We start from the raw sequence: 10,886 nt of genomic DNA on the forward strand, positions 1-10,886 counted from the left end.
CCCCTCAGGTATACAAACTGTGAACACTTAATATTAAAATTCAAGCTCAATTCCTAGTTACTATTCTAGATGAATTCAGTAGGACCACAAAAATGCACGAATAGTTCAAGGGCAGTTACAGATGTTCCCATTTCCAGACTGTCAGTAAAACTTACGGTTAAAAAGACAGCACTAATTGGGCCGGGAGTTTGGCCTAGTGGTAGAGTGCTTGCTTAGCATGCACAAAGGCCTGGGTTTGATTCCTCGGTACCACCTACATAGAAAAAACCTGGAAGTGGTGCTGTGGCACAAGTGGTAGAGCTCTAGTCTTGAGACAAGTCCAAGGACGGTGCTCAGACCCTGAGTAAAAGCCCCACGACTGGCCAAAAAAAAAAAAGCACAAATCCTTTCTTACCTTCTTTGGTTCTTAAGTGAATCACAACATTTCACACCAAACTTAATCATCAGGTGATGTTTTTAATGAAATCTGCAGCTCCACATTGTAAAGGACTTGGCTAAAGAGAGAATTTAGAAGGGAATAAAGCACCATACCCATGTGTTACTGCATAGCCTTTAAACCTTAAAAAAAAAAAAAAAAAAAAAAAAACCCTGCAGGTGAAAAGTAAAAATGGTCCCAAGTATTAAATGCACATACGTTACACACAAAAGCACTAACTGGGACTCTGAATCTGCATGTGGGATTTTTTCCTTAGAATGTAATAGCGTTCTTGAGACTAATACATTGCCTTAATCGCCTTTCTTCTGTAATACAGTACTAAGCATGTTACTGTAAATTATATGTATATGCGATACATACACAGGAATAGTTAAAAGCGAACATTTTCCAGGTAGTGTCCAGTGCCTGGACTTTTTGAACCGAAAGGCACAATCTCCAAGACTGCTATGGAAGCAAATTGTTTCAGGAGGAAAATGTTACCAAAAAAATTCCGGCTGGCTGACACACTAATCCTAGAAAGCTAACTTTAGGCCTGTCCCAGAGGAATGTGCAACACCCATCAAGCTCTTGCACGTTCGATCTGACTTTCAAACCGGTCAGAAGCAAGTGATCCGAGAAGGCAGGGATGTCATTCTGGGTTTCTTCAACTTCTTACAGGCTCCGGCGCTGTAGCTTGCTGTCAGTGCGAAGGCACTGGGGTTGACAAGAATAAGGAGCCAAGCTTCTCAGCAGGGTCGGACCCGGCAGCTAGGGCGCTGGGAGGTTACTCGTGCAGCGGAGCCAGCAGGCCCCAAATCGTGGGGAGCGCGCTGGGCCTGGGCGAAGGCTGCCCCCGCAGCAGCTCCCGGATGAGGCCCCCCGGACGAGGCCCCCCGGATGAGGCCCCGGAGCTTCCTTCACGCATTCCTGCCGAAGGCCTGCTTCAGGGCGTCCACGAAGGCCTGGTATTGGGACAGGATAGGGCTCCCCCGCTCGATGAAGGGCACCACCCACTGCTCCGCCGGCCCCGAGAAGCGGCTGATGAGAAACGCCACCTTCAGGGTGTCGCTGGAGAACCTGGCCTCGAAGAAGCTCACGTAGGCGTGCGCTTGCATCAGAAACTCGGGGAGCCGGGCGGGGTCGCCCCGGAAGACCTCGGGGAAAGCCACGGGGCAGGGCGGGGGGCGCACCCGGGCCAGCAGGTTGGCTTTCTCGCACAGCAGGCGTCGCACCTGGTCCATGAGCTCCTTGTTCTCCCGGCGAAGAGCGTGGTTCTGGGTCAGGAGGTCCTGCATCATGCCGGCCAAGGCGTCCATGCCAGACGCCCACAGCGGCGTGGCAGCCAGCCCGGCTCGGAGCCCTGCCGCGGGTCCCCGGAAGTGCGTCACGCCGAGGGGGCGGGACCCGGGCAAAGCGTCCAATCCAGACACGGCTGAGCGACCCTCCTCCTAGAAAGGTCTGGATCTGCCCGGACTCTCCGGAAGTGCGTCTCACAGGGAGGGAGGGATCTGCAGAACGCCTTTCTGAGTCGCCGAAACTAGGCCCATCCTAGGCTGGCTTGTGTTCAGACAGGGTCACGGGGACGAGTGACAGGAGAAACGAGATCCGAGGGACGCAAAGGCCGCGAGTCAGGGCCAAAGCAGGAAACCTGTGCCGCCGGCGGAGGGACTACTTCGGAGAGCGCGGGGGCCGCGCCTGGCGGAGGAGTCTGGCTGCGTGGCAGCGTGACGTAACTTCCGGGTATCCCTCCGCGGACACCCTCCCGGCTGTTTAAAGGGGAAGCGGCGGTCTGCGAGGCTGGGCTGCGGGTGTTTTCGCTAGGGCTCCGGGGAGGAATGTCTCGAGAAGGCCCGGAGTAGACGGTGCTGGGGGCCCCCCAAGGCTGCAGCGAAGCCCCCGGGGCAGCCTCCGTTCACAGGGTGTTCCAGGCCACCTTTACCGTCTGGCCCCCGCCTCGTGCGCTCTGCGAAGCCAGTGCCGGGTTTGCTAAGACAGGACGCGCAGGGCACGGACGTATTTGGACCCAAGAAAGGCAAATATCCTTTCCTAAGGAGTAATAAGGTTTCTAACGTCGACTTTTGAGCGATGAGAACTGATACTTGCTCCCAGAAGTTTGAATCGAGTGGACCTTGGTGTTGCTGCCGGTCGTGGGGCTTGGGCTCTGGGCCTAGGCCGGCTCTGAGCTCTTCAGCTCCAAGCTACCGCCCTACCCCTGGAGCCACAGCCCGACTTGTGTTTTTCTGGAGATGAAGTCTCCCAGTCTCTAGTGCCCCGGCCGTCTGTGAACCTCGATCCTCAGATCTTTGTCTTCTGAGTAGCTAGGATTGCAGGCCCGAGCCAGTGCGCACGGAAATTGACTGGATGTTTAATTCTGGCTTTTATATATTGGACATTTTGTTAGGGAGCCTGCCTGGTCCTAGTAAGGTACTTTTGAACTTGCAGGTCATAAATTGGATTAGAACAAGATAAACTCATCTAGACGTGTTTCAGTATCCGTTATTTCATATGAATGGTGGGAGAGGAAAAAGTCTGGCATCAAAATGTAGATGTCCTTTTAGGAGCCTAAATGAAATCTGCCCTGTTCCTCTCTGTATTTTTTACAGATTCCAAGCTCTTATTGGGCTTTATAGTAAGGGTTTTTTTTTGTTTTGTTTTGTTTGTTTGTTTTTTTGCCAGTCATGGGGCTTGAACTCAGGGCTTGAGCAAGGTCCTTGGACTTTTCTCAAGGCTAGAACTCTGCCACTTGGGCCGCAGCACCACTTCTAGCTTTTTTTTCCCCTATGTATGTGGTGCTGAGGAACTGAACCCTGGCCTTTGTGCATGCTAGGCAAACACTATACCACTAGGCCAAACTCCCGGCCCTATAGTGAGTTTTTGTATGTGGCAGGGCAGGTTCTCTTCTGCCTTACCTATCTTCTTCAGAACTGTCTTGGCTACTTGCTCCTTTAATTTACTTCTTAATTAGCTTGTTGAGCTATCAGCAGAATCATCTTACCCCTCTGGCTTGTTCTCATGTTTGTACAGGAGCTTGAACATGGAGCCACTTGAGTTCCACCACTGGCTTTTTGAAACATAAGAGTTTGGTGAATTTGCGAGCCTGATCTGGCTTCCCATCTGATCTTCAAATTTTAACCTCCTGAATGGCTAAAATTATAGGCACAAGTCAACAACACTCCACAAACTTGTCGATTTTGTTGATTTCCCCCCACCCCCCAATAAACAATGATTCCATCTATTCTATTCTGTATTTTGTTTGCCACTCGTGAGTTAGCTAATTATTCCTAATTGACATATATTAATAGAACAAGGAAGTTTCATTGTGGTCATTTCAGAAAAGTGTGCTATGTACTTTGAACAAGTTCACCGCCCTGTATTACGTTTTTCTCTCTTCAAACTTCCTTTTTGCTTTTTCTTTTTAACTAATTAGTAGGTTTCATTATGCTCTCTTTGCATGTGCGCACATGTGTAAGGTGTATGTGTCTGTGTCTGTCTGTCTGTCTGTCTGTCTCTGTCTGTCTGTCTGTCTGTGTTGGTCCTGGAGCTTGAACTCAAGGCCTGGGCATTGTCCCTGAGCTTCTTTTGCTCATGGCTAGGACTTTATTATTTGAGCCACATTGCTACCTCTGGCATTTTGGTAGTTTATTGAAGATGAGTCTTCCCACACTGGCTTTGAATTGTGCTCCTCAGATCTCATCCTCCTGAATAGCTAGGATTATAGGTGAGAGCCATAGGTGCCCGGCTCTGAAGCCTTTCACTACATCACAAGAAGAAGAAACAGAAGACAACAAAAATCATAGGTCTGAGAGGATACAATTTTGGGAGGAGTAAACATATCACCAACTGAAGAGGGTATAAAGGAGGCGTATATTAGGAATCTTAAGAGAAACAGACCCAGTGGGATGGACATGTAAATGGAGAGTGTGAGGACACAGGCCACGAATGAAAGGATAATTTTACAGTCACAGGAGCATTCAAGTTCACAAGATGTAGGTAAGATGATAGGTTAGAGATTTGAGTAAGATTTGATGGTGCAGACCTGAGTCCAAAGATGGTCTATTTTTCAGCCTGAATGCAGAAGTCTTTCTTTAGGAAGATGCAGTCTTTGCTCTTAAGGTCTTCAGCTGATTGATCTCATTATGAGAGCTTAGCAACTCAAAAGTCAACTGAATATATGTTAATTATGTTTTGAAAATATTTTCACAGCAACACAAAGAATCGTCTTTGTCCAAACAATTAGTCAGACTCATTAAAATTAATCATGTAGAAATTTGGTCATTTTAGAAAAATATATGTAAAGTTTTTGGGAAAAGATGCAGCTGCTGGGTGCTGGTGGCTCATATCCGTGATTCTAGCTACTAAGAAGTTGAGATCTGAGGATTAATATTCAAGGCCAGCCTGGACTGAAAGTCAGGTGAGACTGTTATCTCCAATTAACTACCCCAAAAAGCTGAAAGTGCAATTGTGGCTCAAGTGATAAAACACGACCATTGAGCACAAAAACTCAAGGACAGTGCTCAGCCCCTAGGTTCAAACCCCCTCCTCTGGAAAAAAAAAATAAGAAAAAGTACAACTTAACACAAAATTGAGCATTTTTGATAACCTACCAGGATGTTGATTTTTAAGTTTTTAAGAAACAGTTGAAGTCAGGAAAATTTCAAAATGGCTTCTTTCCTGAAGCAAGTGAATGTATGTGTGTTGGTGAGAAGTTAAGTATTGAAAATCTACTAGAGTAAGTGAGCCTTTAGGACCAAGGATGGTGTTAGTGTCAAAGAAATAGCTTCTGGTGTCCAGGATGTACTTCTCATCCATTGCTCACTGGGCGAGCATTTGCAGTGACTCAGATTATGAGTCAGGAAGTACAATGTCCCTTGATGTCACATTAAAAAGACTTGTGAGATTTAGATCAGTGAACAATGCCTGGTATTGAAGGGGCATTTTTTTTGGTACCTGTCCTGGGCTTGAGCTCAGGGCCTGAGCACTGTCTTTGGGCTTTCTCAAAGCTAGAACTCTACCACTTGAGCCAAAGCACCCCTTCTGGCTTTTTTCTATGTATGTGGTACCGAGGAATCGAATCCTGGTCTGCGTGCCTGCTAGGCGAGCCCTCTACTCCTAGGCTAAACTCCCGGCCTCTGAAGGGGCATTTTAAAAAGTGTATTTTCTTACAGAGACTCTTGGGAGATAGTTTTGCTTATGGAATTTATGTTCTTTGGATGTGGGTACAGTGGCTTCCTTTGATAGTTGGTGAGCATGTCTAGAGTGCCAACTACTGTCACCAAGCTTCGGAATTGATTAGGAGCATCAAAGGGATAAGATATGTAGAAAGTATTTTAATAGGGACAGTGTCTATAATGAAGAGCTCCTACATGGCAAATTATGAAGAGCCATTTATCAATTTAAAATGTCATCTGATACATTAATTTAGGCCTTTTAGATGAATAGTTTTATTGGATTTTGGAGCTTACAGTGTGGCAAGCAAAGCATTAATGAGTTAATTGAACTCAGATGTTTTTGTGGTTGTGTGTGTGTGTGTGTGTGTGTGTGTGCATGCACATACACACAAGTGCATGCACAGGAGTGCTTACACACTTGTGAGAATGGGCTTGAATTTAGGGTTTTGCAATCTTGCTTGTCTATTTTACTCAAGGCTAGCATTCACCACTTGAGTCACACATCTGCTGTTTGAACTCCAAGTTTAAATAGCACAGGAAGACAAGAATGTGGCTTAGTGAAGTATCAGTTTAACAAGGATAAACAGTCCTTAGAATCTTAAGACCAACTATTATAGTTGAGCTTATTATTTTTTGTGTGTGTATGTGCTGGCTATGAGGCTTGAACTCAGGGCCTAGGTGCCGTTCCCGCCTAAGGCTATTACTCTACCACTTGAGGCACAGCTCCAAATCTAGCTTTTTGGTGGTCAATTAGAAATAAGAGTTAAAGGAATCTCCTGTGCATGCTGGCTTCCTCAGATCTTAGTTTCTTGAGTAGCTAGGATTATAGATGTGAGACACTGGCGCTTGTCTACATTAAGCCTTTTATCTTTACCTTTACATCAGCTTCTGCTTTGAATCTCTGTCTTGGCCAATGGCATCACCATCTGCTCAGTAAACTCCCATCTTGATAGCTTAGCACATTTTCTTCTATTATAAAGTTCAGACAATGAGAAGAGGAAGTAAGCTCAGCCTTCAAGACTTGGCCTGACAGCTCTCCTTCTTCCATCATCCTCAGTTGATAGGTAAGAACATAAAAGAGATGAGTGGAGATTTTTGCAGACTTAAGGCTGAAAGCCACCTACCCTCATCTGATTGTAAGGTATTAACACATGCAATCGGGCTATGTATATTTCATAACTAACCCTTCTTTCAAATGAAAATGCTTCCCATATTTAAACTTCTGACTCTCCCCACCTACCTTCTTTTCTTCCTTTGCCAGTACTGGGGATTAAACTTGGAGCCTCTCACTATATTGCTTTTTTTGCTCAAGGCTAATTCTACCATTCTACCACTTGAGCCATACCTCTACTTCCTTTTCTTTTGGGGGGGGGGGGGCGGAGGCTGGTCTTTTGGGTAAGAGTCTTTTGAATTTTTCTTCTCAGGCTTTCAATCTTGCTGTTGACTACTAGGATTATAGGTATGACCCACCAACATCTACTTGCTGTTGCTGTTCCTCCTCTTCCTCTTCCTCCTCCTTTTTAGTAAACTCATGGAGTACCTGAGTTCTTTTTTTTACTGCTACCTTATTTTGAATGTTGCTAATTTTTACCTCAGTCGTTTCAATAATTTTGAAATGACGCTATTGCTTGGGATCATTAGAATCTACCTTTTATGCTGCTAATGTTGCTTTTCTGTAATATTTAAGATGGTACTCCAGTGATTTGGTATGCTTTGTTGTCTCAGGATAAAATAAAGCTATAAAAGGTGCTATCCAACAAGCAAGTACCTGGTCACCAGATCATGAACTCTACAGGGATGGCTCAGTGACCATTTCTAAGGCTTAGAAATCTTGGCACTTAATAATCATTCTATGCTTTGTATAAATTGACTATAGTTTTATTTTTGGTGTTCACACATCATTTTCCGTATTAGGCACATAAAAACTACGACTGAATCTTACTCCTATTAATTTCTGAATCTCCTTTATGTGCTATGTAGTAATGATAAATTGCCAATGGGTTGAGTGAAGGGGCTTGAAAACACAGGAGATACAATTAATGAGGGCTGGGCTTAGCTTGAGAAGCAGCAAGATGCTTCTGAGTAGAGAAAACATTAGACATACATAGGTAAATGTCATCATCATTTGTTTATGGAAAACATTCTTGTTAATTATGTTTCAGGATTGCCCTAGGCACTAGGGACACAATGATGAACAAACCCAGATGTCACTGCTATTCTGGACTTCATGATCCATATACTGGATGAAGAAGGACAATTACAACTGAGGAAAAATAGGATGGGAGGACCAGGAGTGTGGCCTAGTGGTAGAGTGCTTGTCTAGCATGCACAAAGGCCTGGGTTTGACTCCTTGTTACCACATACCTAGAAAAAGTTGGAAGTGGTGCTGTAGCTCAAGTGGTAGAGCGCTAGCCTTAAGGAAGCTCAAGGACAGTGCTCAGGCCCTGACTTCGAGCCCCAGGACTGGCAAGAAAAAAAAAAAAAAGATGGGAATAAGAGTGGTTGACCTTGATTATTTTCTTGTTTCCTTTCTTCTCCCTCCCTTGCTTGCGTGCTTGCTTGCTGGCTTGCTGCTGGTCCTGGGACTTAACACTCAGGGCTTGGGCACTGTCTTTATGCTTTTGTGTTCAAGACTAGTGCTCTACTACTTAAACCAGAGCTCCAGTTCTGGCTTTTTGGTGATTAAATGGAGATAAGAGGCTCATAGACTTTCCTGCCTGGAATGGCTTTTTACTATTATCCTCAGATATGTACTTCCTCAATAGTTAGGATTACAGTTGTGAGTTGTGGATGACTTTGACTCTTAAGTTGAGATTTGAAGATGTGAAATCATTAACCAGGGGGAAAGGAGTGAGGAGATGGGTGAAATCTACAAAGACAGTAAGCATGATCTTTATTGTTAAGGGAAGTATCGCATACTTTAAGGATCCAGAACAGACTAGTGTATTTCAGACTATAGAGGAGGGAATAAGAAGATGTTGGAGAAGCAGGCAGGCAAGTTTCCACAGGATAGGTATCCTTTATGCCATATCACCAATTTGGATCTTCAAAGGGTAAAAACAAGCCATTGAAATTTTTGTTACTGGAGATACAATTATTTTTTTCTTGACTTTTTCTTTTTGTGCCAATACTAGGGCTTGAACTCTGTTTTTGCTCACAGCTGGCACTTTAAGCCAGACCTCCAGTTGTACTTTGCTGGTTATTTGAACATGGATTCTTTTCAAACTTTCTTCCCAAGCTATTTCCAAACCTTGATCCTCCAAGTCTCAGCCTTCTGAGTAGCTAGGACTACAGGCATGAGCCACCAGTGTAGCTAGCTGATCTTTGCATTGAAATGATTGCTTTGGCTAATGAAGAGTGGTTGGAGTCAGAGCAGATGTAGGTAGATCAGTTATCCAAACCCTGGATGTCGGTTTCATGAATTAGAAGAATAACACAAGAAAAGAGAGAAGCAGAGGCTTTCGGAGCTCTAGAAATGGTAAGATGGATGAGATTCAACAATGCATCAGTTTCATGTGGCAAAGGAAAAACTGTGGTCTTTGGAGCATAGTTTGGAGAAGCATAGTTTCATTTCAGGAATGCTGTGTTTGTCACTGCCAATAACTATGGCCTTCCTTAATCACTACTACAGATCACCTTCCTACTTCTAGTTGCCATGTTTCCAGCTAATTTCTGTTATTAACCCTACTTCAGTGTAGTTTTTCTTTCTTTTTTTTTTTTTTTTTTTTGCCAGTCTTGGGCTTGAGCTCAGGGCCTGAGCACTGTCCTTGGACTTTCTCAAGGCTAGAGCTCTACCACTTGAGCCTCAGCACCACTTCCAGCTTTTTTCTATGTATGTGGTACCGAGGAATCGAACCCGGGTCTTCATACATGCTAGGCAAGCACTTTAACCACTAGGCCAAACTCCCAGGCCAGTGTAGTTTTTCTTACCAGCACCTACAATCCATTATCTCTTCTTGTCATTTCACTGTTTCTCAGTCCTCTGTGTGACCTCTTCACCTCTTCATTACATTTACATTCTTCCCATAACTTCATCCCAGTTATTCCCTTCTTGGAAAAACCCACGGCCCTACTTAAGTTCAGCTCTCTACTTTCTCTCTGTCTGACACCATGCTAGAGGAGGATAGCACCGAATCATGCTGAGTGACTCAGTTCATATGACCTCTTATCTCAAGTGTGTGCATAGTGCCTCCTGGATATTTTACTGGCTTTCTCTCCACTATTCACTCTCAGTATGATAGTCTCAGACTTCCCTCCCCAATGTCCTAGGAAATGATCTTGTATTCTATAGTTCTTTCTAGAACACTGATATCTTGTTTGTGAGGAAGAGGAAAGGTCAAATTCAGAATCACCAGTTAAAGAATGTGTTAAGGCTCTGACAAAGCAGGAACTCCAAAGGAAAAGAAAGCATTTGGCAATTCCAAAACAAGGAACTAAAGAAGTCCTTATAAAGCATCTCATACTTAATTGGGCTTTTTGTCTGTTATTTTAATGTTCAAATTATACATCAGTATGAGAGTCTTAGTGCTTAGTTTCTCTGAAGGATCTAATGTGGCCCTGAATATAATTGCAGATGGACATAGGTGTGCTCTTGTTTTCTGTTTTTGCTTGAAAGTCGTTAAGTTCATTAAATGTTGATGGAAGGGATCCAGGTGAGACATGACCTGGAATCTGCAGGAGAAGAAGAGAGATAATGGACAGAGGCATTTTATCTGAGAACATGGGAGGGGATTGGCTTTGACAACGTAAATAAGAGGGTCTGCCTCGGGTAAATGAAAGGATGCATCTTCTACTCTCACTGGGAGAATGCCGGAGTGGCCAGTGTACCTATAGCTGAGTTTTTAACATTGACTACGGGAAGGAGAGGACATTGTCCCCAGAGGCCTTCAGTTGCTCTTCAGGAGGAAAGCTCATCTGAGAGTGAGGAAGGTGTCCCGGACTTAAGGTAGTTCATAAAGTGAAAAAGTCACTGAGTAAGGAGACACTGTTCAGGACTCCCTTGAGGTTTGGTCATTATGAGTCAGCAGACATCTCTTCAGTTACATCGGAAATAAGAGACAAAGCCTCGTTTTTTGTTTTAGTAAAAATCATCAAGGGAAAGATATGACATTGTGCGCGCTCTCTCTCTCTCTCTCTCTCTCTCTCTCTCTCTCTCTCTCTCTCTCTCTCTCTCTCTCTCTCTCTCTCTCTCTCTCTCTCTCTCTCTCTCCTCTCTCTCTCTCTTCCCCCCTCCAGGCAGGTGATCTAACCCTAGGCCATACTCCCAGCCCTGGCATTACTCTTAATTGGGCAGATGTCCACTT

General features: G+C 44.6%; 1 protein-coding gene across 1 annotated transcript; it reads right to left on the minus strand.

Moving 5' to 3' along the window:
* Positions 1–436: 436 nt before the first annotated feature.
* On the minus strand, positions 437–1,793 carry LOC150049951 (protein LDOC1-like). The gene has a single exon (XM_090353602.1). The coding sequence runs from the start codon at positions 1,729–1,731 to the stop codon at positions 1,333–1,335; it is 399 nt and encodes a 132-aa protein (XP_090209728.1). The 5' UTR covers positions 1,732–1,793; the 3' UTR covers positions 437–1,332.
* Between the last annotated feature and the right edge of the window lie 9,093 nt (positions 1,794–10,886).

Source organism: Megascapheus bottae, chromosome 19 (assembly GCF_031878675.1).
Source record: "Megascapheus bottae isolate mThoBot1 chromosome 19, mThoBot2.hap1, whole genome shotgun sequence".
NCBI classification, from domain to species: domain Eukaryota; kingdom Metazoa; phylum Chordata; class Mammalia; order Rodentia; family Geomyidae; genus Megascapheus; species Megascapheus bottae.

Excerpts from the sequence above, each read along its gene's own strand:
- LOC150049951 (XM_090353602.1), bottom strand. The coding sequence starts at position 1,731 with ATGGACGCCTTGGCCGGCATGATGCAGGACCTCCTGACCCAGAACCAC.